At 33.0% G+C, this 22,002-nt stretch overlaps 1 protein-coding gene across 5 annotated transcripts in view; it reads left to right on the forward strand.

The window, feature by feature from the left end:
• Positions 1-22,002, forward strand: part of CSMD3 (CUB and Sushi multiple domains 3) — a 1,223,593-nt gene that overhangs the window by 160,741 nt on the left and 1,040,850 nt on the right. For all 5 annotated transcript variants that reach the window (XM_021090582.1, XM_021090583.1, XM_021090584.1 and 2 more), the window contains exon 3: positions 18,941-19,053. In XM_021090582.1, coding sequence (XP_020946241.1) covers positions 18,941-19,053 — 113 coding nt within the window. The remainder of the gene's footprint in view (positions 1-18,940; positions 19,054-22,002) is intronic.

Genomic DNA, 22,002 nt, shown 5'->3' on the forward strand with positions numbered 1-22,002 from the left:
TCAATCTAGGAAACTTTTTTGGTATTCTCTTTATCTGATAGCAAGCATTCGTGGGATACTAACTGCCTTAAATTAGAGTTAAATTTCACTGTTCTCATGGAAATCCTTTCTAGAATCTGGTCATACATTTACTATTAACACACGCTGCCATATTGTCACTGAGAATATTTTATTTGGAAGTTGGAGGAAGTCGTAGTAGTCTTCCACTGTTCTATTTTTTCATTCACATGCATTTTCAGGCTACCTAACTTTTTAAATATTTTAACTGAATTTTATGTAATTCTTTTTGACTTTAGAGTCTTTTTTGAACAGAACTGGTCTTGTATCAATATCCTTAGATAGGAAGATAATATTTACTTTCAATATTAATTTTTAAATGTTTCTTTTTCCTTCATCTTTCATTTAAATTGCTGTGGCAGTCATGGTAAGTCAATAGAAATAACACGTATTTTGGAGTCAAACAGACCTCTGTTGAATGCTGATTCTTCCACTAAATAACTAGGACAGCAAACCACTGACTCTCTCTAAATTTTATGGCAAATGAGAAGATAAAAAGGTCATTTCACAGTGCTTTGAGGATTAAATGTATGAAACAGTACCTGGCATGTACAAAATGTGTAAAATAGTACCTATGTATACAAAAAAATTTTATAAAAATTTGTGAAGATAATTTAAAAATACTAGCTTCTATAACTGTCTTCATAAATTATATTATCCAGTACCTTATTATCTCCATCCAGAAGTCTATAATAAGGATTGTCCTTTATCAAGGTGAATGCCAATCACACTATAATTCATATTTCTTTCACAGCTAAGCTTCTTAAAATAATAGTCAATATGGGCTTTCTATATTTCATCTTTTCCTATTTCTGCTAATAATCACTAAATTTGATTTGTCACCTCACTGAAGCTACTCAGGACAAGGTGACATTCTAATTGCCAGATCCATGGTTTAAGTATTCACATTAATTTTTAATGTCAGAATAATTTGGAAAAATTGATCAACTCATTTAAAATTAAGTGAAACTAAATGAAAGTTCTCATAAACTAGCAAAAAGAACATGGCCTTAATTTCTGGCTCTGCCATTTACTAACTGTGTGACTTTTAACAAGCAGTCATTCCTTTTTCTAGGCCTTTGATTCCTCCATTTCTAAAATAGAATAATAAAAACAAAGTCATACACAGTCTTATAGGTTGTTGAGTATAATGAGATAATGTATCTTGAACAATTAATTCATAGTGGAAATTTAGTAACTGGGAGCATTTAACATGATTTCATTAGTTAAAATAATTGATTTGTTTTATTTTTAAATTTTATTTTATTTTGCTTTTTAGGGCCTTACCTGTGGCATATGGATGTTCCCAGGCTAGGGGTCAAATCAGAGCTGCAGTTGCTGACTGTTGCCACAGCCACAGCAACACGGGATGTGAGGACCACCTGTGCCTACACCACAGCTCACAGCAATACCAGAACCTTAACCCACGAGTGGGGCCAGGGATCCAACCCACATTCTCACAGACACTAGTCAGATTTGTAATCCACTGAGCCACAACGGGAACTCCTAAAATAGTTCTGATTTGATCTGTAAGCAGCCAAGTAAAGAGTTTTGTTGACATAAATATTTTAATTTTAAAAGCCTTCTCTAATCATTTTAGGTTAAATAAAATTATAATCTGTCTTCACTGAAATACATCATAAAGAAAATATTAATATGAGAATGCAGTGACATAACACATATGTGCAATCATTTCTCTACCTAGTTAGTGAATTTAGGCATGATTTAGGAACTAATTAGTGTTACCAAATAACAAGTTTTTATGTCAAATGCAAAATCATTCAGTCCATTGATCTATTATTTTTTAAATAATCATACTTCAGGGAGTTCCCATTGTGGCTCAGTGGAAATGAATCCAACTAGTATCCATGAGGATGCAGGTTTGATCCCTGGCCTCCCTCAGTGAGGATCTGGTGTTGCCTTGACTTAGCTGTGATATAGGTCACAGACATGGCCTGGATCCTGCATTGCTGTGGTTTTGGTGTAGGCCAGCTCTCAGCTGAGCTATGATTAGACTCCTAGCCTGGGAATTTCCATATGCCACAGGTCTGGCCCTAAAAAGCAAATAAAATAAAATACAATAAAATAATCAAATTCAGACCCTAAAGTTAGATTGGGCAACTGACAAAAATTAAATAATAAATTACCTCTTATACTGTTATGAACTGTTTTCCTGTATATAAAGCTTTAAACAATTTAAAATTTTACATTTCATGACACTGAAGATAAGTTCAATATATATTAGGAAACATAATTAGATATGGTATAACTAATCCATTTTTATTTTAGAAATAATATCTTCATATGTCTTAATGTTCCATTTTCAATATCCTAGGGATTCTTTAGTGATATCTAGTAACATAAAATACTGATTAGTTATACTTTAATAAAACAACAAATATATATAATTAAGTTTTAATACAACATGGAAATATGACTTGAAGTTTCAAGAGATGCAATTGCACTGTTTTGTTTGCTTGTTTTAGGCAAAAAGGCTCCTGTATAAATAATTGTTTTTTTCCATTTTCTATAAGTTAATATTATGTCATTAAAATTGGAGTGAATAGAATAAAGTAACTCATAAGAATATTTCAATTACTCAGCATTTTCTTAAGCTATGGTAGGAACTCAAAACAATTAAAATGTATTTTATTTTTTAACACTGCATTTAAGGAGAGCATTTAAGAATCACATTTATTTAGAAGTCAGTTAAAGAGTTCCCATTGTGGCACAGCAGAAATGAATCCAACTAGGAACCATGAGGTTGCGGGTTCAATCCCTGGCCTTGCTCAGTGTGTTAAGGATCCGCGTTGCCTGAGCAGACGCGGCTCGTATCTGGCGTTCCTGTGATTCTGGCGTAGGCTGGCAGAAATAGCTCGGATTGGACCCCTAGCTTGGTAACCTCCATATGCTGTGGGTGTGGCCCTGCAAAGATAAAAGACAAATAAATAAATAAATAAATAAAAGTCAGTGAAGTTTCTTTTTGAGAAGGTAAGTTAAGGCGTTCTTGAGTCCTACATGAAAGAAATAAATAGACTGAATTCTTTCTATAAGGTTAATAAATAGCTATATGTCTACAATATTTTCTAATTTCGGAATTTTTTTGGAGAGCATTTTGTTAATAATTACACTGTGAAAACAGACCAAAAATTTACAAGATTGTCCTGAAAATCCAAGATGTTTTTTCCCCTACTAATAGCCACTAATATATCAAATACTGTAATATATAACAGAGAAATGTCATTGCCCAAAGTGGTATATAATAATCTATGAATTATGAGCTAGAGTCAAAGTGCAGTAAATTTTATTTCAGACAATTTTGTTCACTAATTAGGTAGAGAAATGACTGCACATATGTTCTATATCACTGCATTCTCATATTAATATTTTCTTTATGATGTATTTCAGTGAAGACAGATGATAATTTTATTTTAACCTAAAATGATTAGAGAAAGCTTTCAAGATACTATGTCATTCACCAGTTGTGTATATGCATATATCATAAGAAAAAGTTTTCTATACACTGTCATTCACCAGTTGCATGTATGTTTGTATATAAAAGAGATCATCATCTCAAAAGGTATGAGAAAGGGGTGTTGGGCACAATGGATATAATTAATGCTTATGCACATCTTGCACAGCAGTTGTTATATACTCAGTTGCTTCTATCTGACAGATTTGCAAAAAAAATATTGAATTAAAAGTAGAACCAAAACTATTTTTAAAAAGAGCCCTATTTTTCTAAATTTTAGGATATCTAGGTTAAATTGTACAGTATCTTATCAGAACATCTTCAATTATAACCATCATAAAATTTTATTTAAAACTCTAATTACAGTTCTCTATATTGTTTATATTATACTAGTTAATACTTTTTTTAACCTATCCACAAAACTGGTCAGTGGCATAGAATATCAAAATCTTTTCTATAATTATTTGAGGTTAAATATAATTTGTCTTCAGCATTGAAATACATAATAAAAAATATGGAATATGTATATGTACACACACATATATACACACATACATATATATACAGAGCATATATATATATTCTATATCTATGTACGAACACTGATTAAATATGCAGTCATTTGTCTTTCGAGAACAAGCTCTTTAACGCCTGGAGAAAATGGACAAATTTCGAATATACTTATCTTTAAATACATAGATAAATAGTCATATAAATTTCATGTTTTGCTAAATCTGAGAAATAATAAATTACTTTTCTGAGAAATAGAAAAACATTAATTTTGAATTAAATTCTTCTTGATGTGCATTGAATAACTGGATCAAACAACTGTCAGTAGAAGAATGTAAAACATACATTTGTAGAATCAAGTTTTTTTCTGTCTGAATATAGAATACCCATAAAGAAATATAGCAAAATTCATATGATAAGGTGTGTGTAATATTGTCTGTTAGTGTTTTTGAAATGCACCCAAAAATGATGATGACAAGATTTATGGGGGGAGGGTAAATCACTTGAATCAATTTCAAAAAATTAGAAGTTCTTATATGTATTCTGTCTGGTCCCTTCCTTCCTCCCATTCTTATTCCCTCTTCCTAATTGAGAAGATTTATCAATTAATGGAGATATAATAATGTTCTCATCTCTTTCTTGGTCATAGTTTTGCCTTCAATTTACCATAAGCAAAGAATATGTAATAAGTCATTAATTTTATGTACAAAGTAAACAAAAGTCTTATGAATGCTAAACTTAGGAGGGGGCAAAACTTAGAAGAACATAATAGCATATATTTGAAGAATTATACTTGGTTAAACAATACAAATTTATTATAAATATCAATAATTAGGTGCAACATGAAGAAAATTCTGATTGGTGTGTGTAAGAACTTTCTAATTCTCATACTTGTTATCAAAAGTGGATATCAATAGTAGCAAACACTTCTGAAATGCTTGCCAGACATCATTCCATATGATGTGTTTATGGTAACTTATTTAAAACTGACAAGAATTTAAGGGTTAGATACTATTTTAATTTACATTTTGCCAGCTAGGAAACTGAAGGGAAAGGAAGAAACCTGCTCAATATTACACCATAACAAATGGCAACATTGAGATTTGTTCTAGGTAATCCAGCCCCAAAGTTACCACTTAATGAATTTATGATAATTAGATGAGCCCTAGATAGATTCATCATCAAAATAATTATGGTAAAAAATATTTAGCATGTGCTAGCCACGGTGCTAAATTTTCATAAGCCCTCTCCCACTTAATCCTCACAATATAACAATGGGCTAATTCCTGATATTAACCTCATCTTATCCCTTGTTTATTAGGATAAAGTGACTTACCTAATATTAAATTTCAATGTTTAAATGCTTGACATTAAGTACCCAACATAACGTCTCTGTACTTCAAGTTTTCTCAATGGTTCAACGAGTGCCCTGGAAATTATGGTCATTTATAGCTTTAAAGATAGATGATTAAAAAAAATTTAAAAAAAAGAAAATTGGGAAGAAAGGACATTATAGAAATTTTACAGTATTTGCAACAGAGAAGAAATTGAAAAAGGTTAATTTTGAAGAAAATTTCTGGCACTATATTTTATAGGTCCTGGATAAAATATTAATCCTAAAGATGAACTCCAAAGTCACTGAAAAGAAGGAGCTTTATGGAAATGGAGTTACTCTAGGTAGAGTGAGTTGAAGACATTTTCAAGTTATGTTTTTGAGGGAAGAAAATATTTTCTCCACACATACTACCTGCACATCTCTCCGGGTTCTGACAAAAAGGAGAAAAAGCAAAATACTTAAAGCAGAAATACATTTAATAATGAGAATCTTTAATTTAAGGATGCAGTGTGAAAGTCAGGTTTCACTAGCATTCAGGAAATCAGGAATTAGGAGCACTAGTTAGGAGCTCCATTTGTTCCAGCACCAAAACAAGTGTTTCAAATAAGAATTCTGGTAAGCTGATGAAAAAACTTCACCTCTAACACCTGCTGAAGCCAATGCACCTACCTGCCAAGACACAATAATGGCTTATGCATTAGTTCACATTCCAAGTCTTATAAAAAATGCCTTCATTGGCAAAATCTAATAGAGCACACTGCTAGCAAAGAGAGATATTCTGGCAAGTGTAGTTTCATGATTTACAGGCATTTCCATACAGTGGAAAGGATATAAAAAAGCAGAAATGAATGTTGGTTGCCTACTTTTCTATCTATATCTTTATGATATTCATAGTCACATCTATATTTATCCTAAACCCTACCCATACTCATATGTATATCACTATCTATATCCATTTCCATATCTAAATCTATGCCTAGCACATGTTCCTAACATTCCAAATTTGCCTTTCTCACACATGATGACTTTTTTGGGGGAATTTTATAGTTGATAGAAGTTTTAGCTCATTTACTTTCAACAAATGATATAACCATTCAAATATTGCCACAGTCATCTTTTCCTTTAATATTGCAGTACTGACATCTTGACATAACCATGAATTATGGTGTTGTGCTTCATATGCCCCAATATCCATAGGGCATGCGTGATTTATTCTCACAGAACAATCATTACTTTAAATATCTACTTGTTTTGCCATTCATTTTGAAATTGAATAGGTTAACAATTTGTTTCATACAGAATCCCCTGTATATTACCTGGATCATTTTTAAGAACTGTATAAACAAACTAAACTGTGTGATAATTCAAATCCCAAAGTCTTACTATGAGTAATGAGAAATCATAGTGAGAATGCCAGTATTATAATGCAGTTTATCTTAACCTCAGCATGCCACCAAATGCAGAAGAAAAGGCAATAGATTTTGAGTTATAAGCTCTAATGAAACTAACATTTAGTGGCTATTTCTAGGTTCCAAAAAATACACCAGGCCATTCAAGTGAATTCTCTTATTTAACAATCATAAAATCAGGGGATTTTTGGTAATGCTGCCAATTTTGAAATAAATCTCTCTTTTTCTCTTTGTCCATTCCTCATGTCTGTTTTCCCTCTATCTCACTGTAAGTAGTAATATGCTAATAACCATTTAATTTAAAACTGGGAATTTTATATTAATTCTCTTAACTAGAGAAAGTTTGAAATATGATAATCAGTTGATAGGCATATATATACAGTCCTTTGATAACATTGTTAGAGATAGTATAGATGTAATCATTCTCCTTGCTCAAGTCTTCCAGAAATAATAACATCTCACTATTAAAATTTGATAAGCACATTTAGATAATGATACAGGTATCATTCTCATCCACAAGCCTTTATGCTTTTAAGGGTTTCCATTACATTAAACTGTAAAATTGCACATCGTTTGCCATTAATTTTAAAAGATCTTAAAAGCACAGCCTATTATTTAAAGAGCATATGCACTGACATTTTAAATGACTTTCTTATAATTTCAATTTCCATCAGTTTTGCATTAATTACCAAATAATTATTTAATACTTTTCATATTAATCATTGATATAAAGTTATGTTAATCATTTAATTCTCCCTGTAACTAGTTATTCACTAATGTGTGAAATTTTATTAATGTTTTGAATCTTCGTAAGAGGAAATGCTTAAAGAATATTCTCATCTAAAAGCCCGCGTGAGAAGTGACAGAATCACTTGTTTTAAGTGCATGAATTTTAAAACACTCTACAGCTTCTGATGAGTGTTTTACCTAGTAAGTAATAAAATGCTAAGATATGATTATTGGTGCACATAGGATTAAGGAAAAGGTAGAATATGGGGTATACATTAGAAAATATTACATGTAAGATGAAAAAACATTCAGCATGCTGTGCCATCCTGTCACATGAGAAAATTTACTGGAACGATGGCCATAAACTAGTCCATGACAAAACATTCACCCAATAAAAATGTGAAATAGAGGAAATGTGAATTTTTCATGAAACTAAATGTATTAAAGGGAAGTGATTGTTCTTTAGTTTGAATTTACACGCATTTTAAGCATCAAATCTATGCTGAAAGAAAATATTGATTGCTGTTATAGCATAAATCAAAGTAGCTACTTAGCAAAATTAATATCTATATTTCATATGTTAATATATCAACAAAATTATTGGCCACTCCTCAAAATTTAATTTTTATTTAAAAAATAGCTGAAGGAAATTTCAATTGCTTCATTCTAGGACTTTAATGTGACATATTTTTTACTAATTTTATTTGATTTCCCTTGTAGGGAAATGGCTGTACTAACAACTAGTACTCTTTGCCATAAAGGTATCAGCAAATATAGACAGTGGTTTCCCATTACTTTCTTGGCTTTTAATTCAATGACTTTATAATTATGATGCAGTTTTTATCAGTCTCAACTACTTAAAGCTATTGTGTGGGTAAAATCATGTTTTTATCTGTTCCAAATATTTGTTAAGAAATTTATATGGGCACTGTAAAGAAAAAGATTAGATATGCATTTTTCCTTCATGAAAATATCATTTCCCCAATGGGAAAACCATAGTAGAAAGAGAAATAGACTGGAATTGGAAGTTATGGGTTTATATCTTTCCTCCACTGCCTAATAGCTATATGGATTTAAACAATTTACTGATCATTTCTGAGCTGCAATTTCTTCCCTTGTAATTTAGGGTAACTAAAATTATACTCTGGTTTTTTTTCAAAGGAACATAAAAGATCATTTATTGTGCAACTTTATCATGTGTCAATAAGGAACATAATTGACAAGGTAATAAAATATGAGAAATTAAATTTCACAAATATCTGAATTAGTCCAAATGATTCCATGGAAAAATATTGTGGTTATCTATAAAATATTATGACTTTACAGTAGCTAGAAAATATGTTAAGTTGAGGTAAAATACATGTATATTTAACTACAGTGATTTATAACATATTAGAGACATAAATCATGTTAGATTTACTGAAGATAAGTGTTTAAATTATACAGTTATATCCTGAAAAATATTTCAAATAGATGTACGTAACATGTGGTATTCTTTTAACTTTTGAGATTAATAACATGGTGAACAATAACTTTTAGAAAGAGTCTCTAAATAGACTACTTGAATTTTCTTCACAATTGTCATTTTTTACATTCTTATAATTCTTGACAACACTATTCCAAGAACACAATTTTTGGTTTGAAAAAAATCTTCCTATCACTCCAGTTCATTAATTTAACAGCGACTTACTGAGAGCCTCTTACATGGTACGCATTGCATGAAGTAATGGTGATAAACTAGTAAGTTCCAAACATTGACTTTAGGAAATTTTGTATTCAAAGGAGAAAGGGAGATGCTCAATATATAATCACATATAAATATCAAATTATAAAATGAAGTCTTGTAAAGAAAACTAATGGGATTCATAACTGAAAGTTTATTTTCAAATCAATAAAGCAATATATTATAGGAGAGAGTCAAGCAAGTTACTGCAAAGCCTCAATAATGATACAACGATCATGGAAATAAGTTTGAAAACATACTTCTTCCCTCATTTGCTAAAATTAAAAAGAAAAATAAATCTCCCATTCTATAACACGCCACTACATGTGGATTACTTAAAGATAACTGTAGAAAACTAGCTTTTGGACAAGTGGGAAAAATTCTTCACATTTTTCTTCTCTATCATCTTGGATCATTTAACAGTAAAAAGCTCTAAATATTGTTTAAAAATATTGGATTATTTAATGGATCTGAATGAGTATAGAAATCTGAGATTGCATGTAAGATAATTTGTGTTTATATGTGTATTAGAGTTCAAATACTTAATATGTTAATTAATATGCCAAATATAATGAGAAGACAAACAGGGTGTTCACTAGAAAAAGGGACACAAAATATGTCAGACTCTAAGATCTGGCTCTATTTCGAACTTGATCAAGTTGTTTAATTTTTCCCAGTCCCTAATACCTTCTAATCTGGATGAAATAGGATGGTATCGCATGTTTTGCCAACATAGAAAGGTTTTTAAAACATTATATTCAAGTAAATGTTGCACCAGTAGGCTCTGAATCTATGTTTTGTATAATATCAACATGATTCTCAGTGATTTACGTGGTCATTGGGTTCCATGCCACCTCTATTTTCATGTATAGAATTAACATTTGAGACATTTTTAAAAATGTATATATCAAAGCCCTAAAGACAGTTATGCATTGGTTTCCTATTGTTTATGCAACAAATTATCACTAACTTAGTGGTTTAAATGAAATAAATTTATTATCTTGCAGCCTGGAGAACTTAAGTCCAAAATGTCTTTAACTGGGCTGAAATCAAGGTGTCAGCAGGACTAGTTCCTTATGAAAGCTGTAGAGTAATTCCGTTCCTTAACTTTTTCATCTATTTATTTATTTTTTTATTGTTGTTTCCTCAATACAATTTTTGTCTACTGTACAGCATGGTGACCCAGTTACGCATACATGTATACATTCTTTTTTCTCCCATTATCATGCTCCATCATAAGTGATTAGACATAGTTCTCTGTGCTACACAGCAGGATCTCATTGCTAATCCATTCCAAAAGCAAGTTTGTATCTATTAACCACAAGTTCCCAATCTATCCCACTCCCTCCCCCTCCCCCTTAGCAACCACAAGTCTACTCTCCAAGTCCATGATTTTTTTTTCTGTGGAAAGATTCTTTTGTCCCACATATTAGATTCCAAATATAAGTGAATCATATGGTATTTGTCTTTTTCTGACTTACTTCACTCAGGATGAGAGTCTCTAGTTCCACCCATGTTGCTGAAAATGACATTATTTTGTTCTTTTTCATGGCTGAATAGTATTCCATTGTGTATATATACCACATCTTCCTAATCCAATTGTCTGTCTATGGACATTTGGGTTGTTTCCAGCTCTTGGATATTGTGAATAGTGCTGCAGTGAACATGCAGGTGCATGTGTCCTTTTTAAGGAAAGTTTTGTCTGGATATATGCTCAAGAGTGGGATTGCTGGGTCATATGGTGGTTTTATGTATAGTTTTCTAAGGTACCTCCATACTGTTCTCCACAGTGGTTGTATCAGCTTACATTCCCACCAACAGTGCAGGAGGAGTCCATACCCCTTCTAGCATTTGTTATTTGTGGACTTATTAATGATGGCCATTCTGACTGGTGTGAAGTGGTATCTCATGGTAGTTTTGATTTGCATTTCTCTAATAATCAGGGATGTTGAGCATTGTTTCAAGTGCTTGTTGGCCATCTGTATATCTTCCTTAGAGAAATGTCTATTCAGATCTTTTCCCCTTTTTTCAGTTGGGTTGTTGGCTTTTTTGCTGTTGAGTCTTTTAAGTTGCCTATATAATTTGGAGATTAAGCCCTTGTCAGTTGCATCATTTGAAACTATTTTCTCCCATCCTGTAAGTTGTCTTTTGGTTCCCTTTGCTGTGCAAAAGCTTGTCAGTTTGATGAGGTCCCATTGGTTTATTTTTGCTTTTATTTCTGTTGCTTTGGGAGACTGACCTGAGAAAACATTTGTAAGGTTGATTTCTGAGAATGTTTTGCCTATGCTCTCTTCTAGGGGCTTTAGGGCATCATGTCTTATGTTTAAGTCTTTCAGCCATTTTAAGTTTATTTTCATGCATGGTGTGAGGGTGTGTTCTAGTTTCATTGATTGGCATGCAGCTGTCCAGTTTTCCCAGCAAACTTTGCTGTTTATGTACCTGCCTCCTTTGTCAAAGACTGATTAACCATAGGTATCTGGGTTTATTTCCAGATTCTCTATTCTGTTCCACTGGTCTGTCTGTTTTGGTACCAGTACCACACTGTCTTGATGACTGTGGGTTTGTAATATTGCCTGAAGTCTGGGAGAGTTATGCCTCCTGCTTGGTTTTTGTTCCTTAGGATTGCTTTGGCAATTCTGGGTCTTTTGTGTTTGGATTATTTCTTCTAGTTCTGTGAAAAATGTCATGGGTAATTTGATAGGGATTTCAAATTTCAAAATTCAATTTGTAGATTGCTTTGAGTAGTATGGTCATTTTTACAATATTAATTTTTCCAGCCCAGGAGCATGGAATATCTTTTCATTTCTTTACATCTTAATTTCCTTGATTAATGTTTTATAGTTCTTGGCATATAACACAGGTGAATTCTACCAAACTTACAAAGAGGAACTTATACCCATCCTACTTAAACTTTTCCAAAAGGTTAAAGAAGGAACACTCCCAAAGTCATTCTATGATGCTACCATCACCCTAATTCCAAAACTATACAAAAATACCACCAAAAAAGAAAACTATAGGCCAATATCTTTAATGAATGTAGACGCAAAATTCTCAACACAATTCTAGCCAACCGAATCCAACATATAAAAAAAGATCATACACCATGCCCAGGTGGGATTCATCCCAGGTTCACAAAGATGGTTCAACATATGCAAATCAGTCAATGTCACATACTATATTAACAAAATAAAAGTCAAAAGCCACATGATCATCTCAATAGATGCAGAATAAGCATTTGACAAAGTCCAACATCCATTCATGATCAAAACTCTTACCAAAGTGGGTACAGAGGGAACATTCCTTAGCATAATAAAAGCCATTTATTGCAAACCCAAGCAAATATAATACTCAATGGAGAAAAGCTGAAAGCCTTTCTACTAAAATCTGGAACAAAACAAGGATGTCCACTCTTACCACTGTTATTCAACATAGTACTGAAGTCCTAGCCACAGCAATCAGACAAACAAAAGAAATAAAAGGCATCCAAATAGGAAGAGAAGAGGTAAAACTGTCCCTGTATGCAGATAACATGATACTCTATATAGAAAACCCTAAGGACTCAACCCCAAAACTACTTGAACTGATCAACAAATTCAGCAAAGTACCTGGATATAAGATTAGCATTCAAATACTTGGGAATACACCTGTTCCTTACCTTTTTTAGATGGTAGAGGCTGCTTGCCCTTCTTTGGCTAGAGTTCCTCTTCTAGCTTTACAGCCAGAAACTATATCACTTAGACCTCTGCTTTCGTTTTCACATCTTCTACTTTTTCTCTGGCCCTCCTACCTCGCTTTGATAAGGATCTTTGTCAATGCTTTAGGCCTATCCTGATAATCTAGAGCAATCTCATATTGTTAACATTTTAACTTAATCACATCTATAAAGTTCATTTTGTTGTATAAGGTGACACATTTATATATTCCAGGCATTAGAGTGTGGGCAATCTTGGAGGGCCATCATTCATAGTATAATCTCATACATAATATAATAACAGTTTGGTTATCAAGTAAATAGGTTTTCAGATTCTTTCATTACAAAACTATCTACTTTTTTCTTTTTTTTTTTCCTTTTTAGGGCCACACGTTCAGCACATGGAAGTTCCCAGGTGAGGGGTCAAATCAGAGCTACAGCTGCCGAGCTATTCCACACTCACAGCAATGCTGGATCCTACACCACAGCTCATGGCAACACCAGATCCTTAACCCATTGAGTGAGACAAGGGATCAAACTCATATCCTCATGGATCCTAGTCAGGTTCGTTAACCACTGAGCCATGAAGGGAACTCCCTGTACTTTTTTTTCTGACAATATTTCTTGTTTTTCTGAAAAAAAAAAATTACTCTGGGCATTTAAAGTGGCCAATATTTTATTTTCATATCTTTATATTAAGAAATAATGTTGAAAAATATAGAAAATTATTTAGCAACTAATTAATTACCCAATTGCCCTGTAATTCTAGTACTAGGTATATTTTCAAGAGAAATGCTTACAAAACATGTAACTTATGCTTATGGCAGTAATGTTTATAAAAGACCCAACTAGGAAAAAAAAGTTCACCCACAGTAAATGGATAAAGTATATTCATAAAATGAAATTCTATGTAGTAATGAAAGTTAAGTTCCATATTACTGCTACAATAATACAAAGGTCATATTGAGTCAAAGAAGCCAGAGGCAGAATGATGTTATTAGATGATTTCATTTATATAAAGTTTTAAGAAATCTAAAACTAATTTGGTTTATTAGAAGTTGGAGTCGTTATCCTTGGGATTGCATAAGATATTACTGAATTGGGGGGGAGCATAAGCTCCTTCAGTATTGCTTTCAGTATATTATTTCTTGAGCTGAAATATGTTTAATTGGTGATAATTCAGCAGTATGAGTTGTTTTTGATTTAAATAATCTTCTGTATGGATATTATAGTTCATTGAACATATTTATAAACATAGCCAATATTAGATTATAAAAGTACAACATATTATGTATATAAAAGTATAAATCACATGTATGTATTCTAGTTATAAATGACATTTAAAAAACAAGGATGACTAAAGTCTGAAGGTAAAAAGATCAAATCTAATATATGAAAGTTATAGTTTTATTACTATCAAATAGATAAAGCTTATTTTAGAAATAGTGTGTCATCTTATAAAGACAAAAGTCTACTTCATCAGGAAATATAAACTTGTATATACCTAAAAATGTAGCCCCTAAATATATTTTAAAATGGACACAACTACAAACAAAAATATAAAATTTACAATCATATTGAGAGATTTCAGCATATCTCTTTCAGTATCTAGTAGTGCAGATTTTGAAAATACAGTCAGCATAGAGACCATTTGAATAGGATTAACAAATTTACCAAAGGATATACTAAGTGTTGCACCTAGTCTCTGATATATACCCATCATGGTAGGCAGAATAATGAACCCAGAATAATGGTTCTCTCAGAAACTGTGAATATGTTATATCACATGTTGCAAATGGAATTAAGATTACAGATAATAGAAAGATGTTTGAATTATCAATCTGGGCACAATCTAATTATATGAGCCTTTAAAAGTAGAGGACTCTCTCCAGCTGGAAACAGAAGAGACAGAGAACTTCCAGCAAAAGAGGAAACAGAGAGATGAGGTAAATGGGAAAACCACAGAGATGTGAAGAATGAGAAGATCTTGGACTGTCATTGCTAACTCTAGAGGTGAAGGAAGAGGACCACAAAGTATGGAATGCTGGGAATTTCTAAAAGCTGAGAATAACCACAGGCCAATAGCCAGCAAGGAAACAAGGCCCCTAGTAGTACAACTGCATGAAACTGAATTCTGGCAACAGCCTTCTGAAAGTAGAAGCAAATGAAACTTCAGAAGTTCCAGAAAGCAACATAGCCAAGCTGACACCATGATTTCATCTTTGGGAGGCTCTAAGTGGAGAATGAACTGAGTTACACTCTGCCTAGACCCACATAACTGTGAGAGGATAATGGGTATTGTTTAAATTTATGGTAACCTGGATTAGGATTAGGAAAATAATGTTTTTTCTTTGTAAGAAAACTAAACACATACAATTTATGACCATAAAGGGCATCTCAATGAATATCAAAGGATTAAATTCATACAGAAAATGTTATCTAAAATACAGATATACATTGGTTAACAAAATATAACTAAAGCAATCCATATGTTTACAATTTAGGAGATATACTTCTAGCTATGAAACAAAGAGGAAATTACAAACAACTTTAGAAAATAGTTTGAATAGGTCCCTTCCAGGGACCTTGTGGCTTATGCAGCAAAAAGAGGCAATTTTAAACTGTAAAAGTTTATATACTCTGGAGAAATTGCTATGTAAGGGTTTAAGAGTAGATTTTATAAGGATGTTGATGAAGACACAGTGAACAAAGTACATAGAACCCAAATTTTATCAACAATGAGTGAATAACTGAATTGTGGTATATTTATTGCAATAGAATCCAATAAAACAGTGGTTCTGAAAATGTTAATTATGGATTCTTGAAAGTCTGAAACATTTTCAAGGGATCTACAACATCAATAAAACTACAGAGGCATTATTCATTCTTTTCTCTATGTTGACATTTAATTCATGTACAAAAGTAATGATGGGTAAACTGCTGGTGCACTGACACAGCTCAGTGACTTCAAACTGTACTAGTAATCATCAGTCATTGTATTCTTTACTGCCACACACTTGCAGTGCAAAAACAAGAAAACAAAACAAATTTTTAAAAATCATATTTAAGAATGTTTGTGTTGGGAATTCCCACTGTGGCCCAGTGGTAACAAACCTGACTAGCATCCATGAGGACGTGGGTTCAATCCCTGACCTCAGTGGGTTAAGGATCTGGCATTGCAGTGAGCTGTAGGTCACTGTTGTGTAGGTCGCAAATGTAGCTCGGATCCCACGTTGTTATGGCTACATCATAGACTGGCAGCTACAGCTCTGATTTGACCCCCAGCCTGGGAACTTTCATATGCTGTGGGTGTAGCCCTAAAAAGACAAAAAAAAAAAAAAACCATTTTGTATTGAAGTTACAACTAATTATTTCATTAAATGTTCACTCTGTGGTACTCTTCTTTTCAGTGACCTATGTGACAAAATGAGAAAAATTGCAAAAAATGTAAAATAAAACCCTTGTTATGCCTACCAAAATATGGAAAAACTGTATGAGTTGTCAGCTAAACTAACCACTTTTTTCATGAAACGGTATTTTTATTTGAAAGAATGACTAACAGATAAACTGTGGTTAGGCACACCTAGGCATTTGGTATATATTTCTCCCTCATCCTCCCCCCCCAAAAATGAACCTTAGTTGTTACGTCAAAGAAAACAACTGACAGGATTTGCTGGCAGTAATGAAATCTGAGTTTTCACATAAAAACTTAGAATGTTGGAGAACTTCAACCTACCACTGTAAGCTTTAGAGCTGTCTTGTGGTTTAAAGATTTTTCTGAGGAGATCAGTAGAAAGAAAAATAAATTTGGTTTAATATTTTCTTTTTAAAATGTATCAATATTTGGAAGATCTCTTTATCTGAATAAACCAATATATTTCAAATGACCAACTCATAATATTAAAAAACGCATGAATAAAAATAATCTATTATAGGAGATCCCGTCGTGGTGCAGTGGTTAACGAATCCGACTAGGAACCATGAGGTTGCGGGTTCCGTCCCTGCCCTGCTCAGTGGGTTAACGATCTGGCGTTGCCGTGAGCTGTGGTGTAGGTTGCAGACGCGGCTCGGATCCCGCGTTGCTGTGGCTCTGGCGTAGGCCGGAGACTACAGCTCCGATTGGACCCCTAGCCTGGGAACCTCCATATGCCGGGGGAGCGGCCCAAGAAATAGCAAAAAAAAAAAAAGAAAAAAAAAATCTATTATAAACCAAGGTAAATCAAAGGATTTTACTGTTACAGCGTACAAAATTTAATTGATAGCTTGAATTCAGCATTATAACTAGTCAAGTTTTTGTGTAGTATCAAAGAAGTATATCCACTCTTATGTGGAAAAGTTATTAGAACACTCTTCCCTTTTACAACTAAATATGTGAGGTCAAGTTTCATCCTATCAAACAAAATAACATATTGCAAAATATTGAATAAAGATGAAGATGTAATAATCCATCTACTTTCTACTAATAGGCCAAACAGTAAAAGAAATTTGCAATGAACAAAATTCATTCTTCTCACTTATTGTTTTGGAAAAGATAGCTATCTCACATTAAAATATTACTTAACATGTAATGGGCTTTATTCTGGATACCTTTAAATAAATAAATGCACATTTTAAAATGTTTCTGTTTTACGTTAAATAAAGTATTGATATAGTCCACAAAATCTCTTTGGGGTTCTTAATAAATTTTTAGAGTAAATAGGCCTGAGACAAATGAGAACTGCTGCTATTCAGAAATGAAAATATATGGTAATTTCAGTATAGACTAATCCTACCTATATAATGTTGGCAAAAATAGCGAGTATATAAAGAAAAAATGTATAATACTACTGCATAAAGTTCTTAATTCTTACTCATATTAAGAATAAAAATGAGAAAATAATTTAAAAAGCAATTTATAGAACAAAATTAAATTATGTATCTTCATTAGGTTTAGAAATATTACATCCCACGAATGTGCTTTTTCTCATTTTTAATTTTTCTTTTCTAGTTTATAAAGTGTCATTTGTAAATCACCATTTTATTTTTTATTTATTTATTTATTTTTTTGTCTTTTGTCTTTTGTTGTTGTTGTTGTTGCTATTTCTTGGGCCACTCCCGCGGCATATGGATGTTTCCAGGCTAGGGGTTGAATCGGAGCTGTAGCCACCGGCCTACGCCAGAGCCACAGCAACGCAGGATCCGAGCCGCGTCTGCAACCTACACCACAGCTCACAGCAACGCCAGATCATTAACCCACTGAGCAAGGGCAGGGACCGAACCCGCAACTTCATGGTTCCTAGTCGGATTCGTTAACCACTGCGCCACGACGGGAACTCCTGTAAATCACCTTTTTATAATCAAGCTTACAAGTATATGCTAAACATTCTTAGCAAAATAAGTAGTAAATTGCAGGCAAAAATACCAGACAAATATTTGTTATGTAAACTTATGCATTATTAACCAAAAAAATAATTTGCTACTGTTAATTTTATTAGGACTTACTAGAATTTTAGAATCTGATAAAACAAAATCACTTATCTTCGGAGACATTTCATTTTCAAGATTTCATATTTAGATCTTTTCCTTTAATGTTAAACTTTACTACATATATCCCACTCTTTATATATATATTAAACTTTCAGGAAAATAATATGACAAAAATGTCTCCTAAATGTTGTTAAAAATCAACAGCATAAAATATGCGCAAACATATAATCCCATAATTTATTTCCCAAAGTTTGACCTGATTGGTATTTTTGTATAGATGATATATGTTATAGATATGATAAATAGTAATGCACACACATATATATTTATATCTACTTATAGTAATTGCTTTTGATGAGTGATGTTTTAATCAACATGTCATAAATTAATTCACACCATACACATACACACTTATACAAAGCTTGGGGTTCAGAAACTTGACTCAATAGTCTTTCAACTCTGTTAGGTAACATGTCTATAATATCTGATTCCATTTATGTTAGGTAAAATGGCTATAACTAACAGTTAATTCCATTTACATTTTTAGGTTAACAGGATTCCATCTGCCACCACCAGTGACAAGTACCAAATCTGTGTTCTCACTACGTTTGACCAGTGATTTTGCAGTTAGTGCTCATGGATTTAAAGTATATTATGAAGGTAAGTGATGGTAATATAAAAGAACACTGCCCATTTTAATGCAGTAAAACCAAAATTCTCTAGGGTGAAAATAGAAGAAAAGTCACCAGGATGTAAGACATAGTTCATCCTGTTATGTCAAATACTGTACTAAGTTTCACCTTCTCAATAATCATCAATACATATTAAAATCCTATACCTAGTAGGTTTCAATGTTGCATTACAGTGCTCCCAGAGAGAGGAAAATCTCTCCCTTAAATTTTCTTAGGAGATGAGATCATGACATCACTATAGGGTTAGACCTTAATACAAGGGAATGAAATGTGAGAGTAGGAGGAAACCAGACATTATTTTGAGATTGAGGCATCATAGTCTCCACACAGATCTCCTCTGTTCTTTACCTCTCTGCCATAAAATAAACGGATAACATGTGTTCTCTGTAAGTTAGAATCAAGAGAAAAGCCCAGAGTTGACATTTTGCTTTTTAGACAATCCAGCCTTTCCAGTCCCACAGATCTATAGCCCCTTAACCACAAAGAGAAAAACCAAAAAAGCACTTGAAACTGGATTGTTCCCTCGAAGTGTGATACAAACTCATTCAGTATCAAAATGTGAACTGATTGGAGGCTCTCTATAAGCTTTATATTTATTTATCCCAGATAGTGTGGGTATGCATCTTTCACTATACAAATATTGTTTGATAATGAGGTGCACCACAGGCTCTGCTACCTGGTAAATCAGCTATAATTTAAAAAAAAAAAGATTTCTAAAAAAATTTTTAAAAATAGTTTAAAAGATGCATAATCTGCATTGCTTTCCCTTTTTAAAATGTGAAAAAAGATTCTGAAGGCAAAAATAACCTGTTCCTGAGGGCCTCATACTGAGATCATGTAGTGGTAATTTCTTCTCTATGAAACCTGACCACAAAATTTCACCCAGTTTAGGGAGGAGTCCCTTCATTACCGGTAGGAAGAGCATAACGGAATTCAACCCAGCTCCCAGGACCATATTACCAGAACACACCACACAGATCCAATATCATCAGAAGAAATATACAAACACAGTAGTAGGGGCAGCAACTTTCTATACCGCATAATAATTCAAAATATAAGTTCAGATTAGAAAACATACATATAAAATAGAATTGCTTTAGTATAAAGGTTTACAGTTGGCATGTGGGAAAAGTTCTCAACTAAACATTTCATCTAGTGCTTTCTCCCTAGGAGAGAAAATATCCTCTAGCAAACAATTGAGTAAAAATATTGTCTCTTTTTTACATCTTAAATAATTTCATATTGCAGCAGTTTTTAACACTATTTTCTACCTAATATATTTCTGAACTGTCTTTTGTCTACTGGGAAGGATGCATTCCAAGATTTATTTTCCTCCATTGTGATAGTAATAATCATTATTTTTTAAGGTGCTTTCACAATAGTTGAATATTTTTATCTTGGCAACTTAATTCATAGTTTAAAACACTCCAAACACAAAGGTTTAATTTTGAGTGTAATTTTGGCAATATTAAAGGAGTTAGTAATACAATAATTTTCTATTAAAGTCTCCATAATAGAGAACCTGTACTCTGTTCATCAAAGTATAAAGATATTTTAAGTTAGGTTATTTTTTCAACAAGGACAAGGAATACTAAAATTGTAGACTTGGAAGATGAATTATAATGTTGCCATATTTTCTCGTTTGACTGTCAAATTTCATGAAACAGTCTCAAGAGTATTTTCATAGCTCTGTATTGATTCTAAATATACATAAAATTTCTGTCTCTTCTGCTTCTGTGAAAAGGAATGCATATATCTTCATGACATTTAAATGTATGTTTGGGAGATCCTGACTTAAAATATATGGTACTAAACATCTAAGTAGTATTGAGAGATTGGTCATCATGCCTCAAAACATCTTCAGGTATTGGTTTATGATGGGTATCTTCTACCATGGGTGTTAGTTTTCTATGGCTACCATAGCAAACAACCACAAATTTAGCAGCTTAAAACAACAAAAATATATTCTCTTACAGTTCTGTAGCTGAAAAGTCCTGGTGGTCTCCACTAATTTCTCTGCTTAGAGTTTCACAAGGCTGAAATAAAAATGTCAGCTGGTTAGGCTATTAAAAGGCTCTGGAAGGAATCTATTTCTAATAGCTTCTAGAGGCCCCTCTCTTCCTTGTTCATGAGGCCTGCATATGCAAACCAGTCACTGGTGCATTGAATCCTCATATTTGACTTCCCCTTCTTAATGCATCTCTCAACTACTATCTTTTCCTATCTCTGACTTCTGCTGGAGACGTTTCTCAGCCTCTAGAGGCCTATGTCATTTGATTAGCCTTGATTATCCTGGCAGACCCAACTATGTTAAATTCCTTAAACATATTTACATCTGCAAAGTCCTTTTTGCAATGTAATATGACACATCCATAGGTTCCAGAGATATTCGTGTTCCCCGGGGTGGGATGGGCTTCCTTTGTCCTACCACAACAGGTGCTATACTATATAACGTTTTACAGAGGGAGTAATTACAAGCCAGTGACACTGTCAAGGCCAAGTGGTATATTGTGAAGTCCAGAAAACTTCAGTTATGAAATTTCAAAACCTGTCCTCTAAATTTACATTTGCATTTTTTTTGTCTTTTTAGGGCCGCACCCGCAGCATACGGAGGTTCCCAGGCTAGGGGTCTAATCAGAACTGTAGCTGCCGGCCTACACCACAGCCACAGCAACATGGGATCCAAGCAACCTACACCGGATCCTTAACCCCCTGAGCGAGGCCAGGGATCGAACCCACAAACTCATGATTCCTAGTTGGATTTATTTCCACTGTGCCATGACAGGAACTCCTGCCTTTTCTTTTTTTTTTTGCAGGATGATCCTAATGTCTGAATCTCATTTACTTTCATTTTATCTCCCTCTATATAATCATTTGCTAATTATTTTCTTTTATCCTTTAAAGTTTCCTGAAACTT

This window comes from Sus scrofa, chromosome 4, assembly GCF_000003025.6.
Source record: "Sus scrofa isolate TJ Tabasco breed Duroc chromosome 4, Sscrofa11.1, whole genome shotgun sequence".
In the NCBI taxonomy this organism is placed as follows: domain Eukaryota; kingdom Metazoa; phylum Chordata; class Mammalia; order Artiodactyla; family Suidae; genus Sus; species Sus scrofa.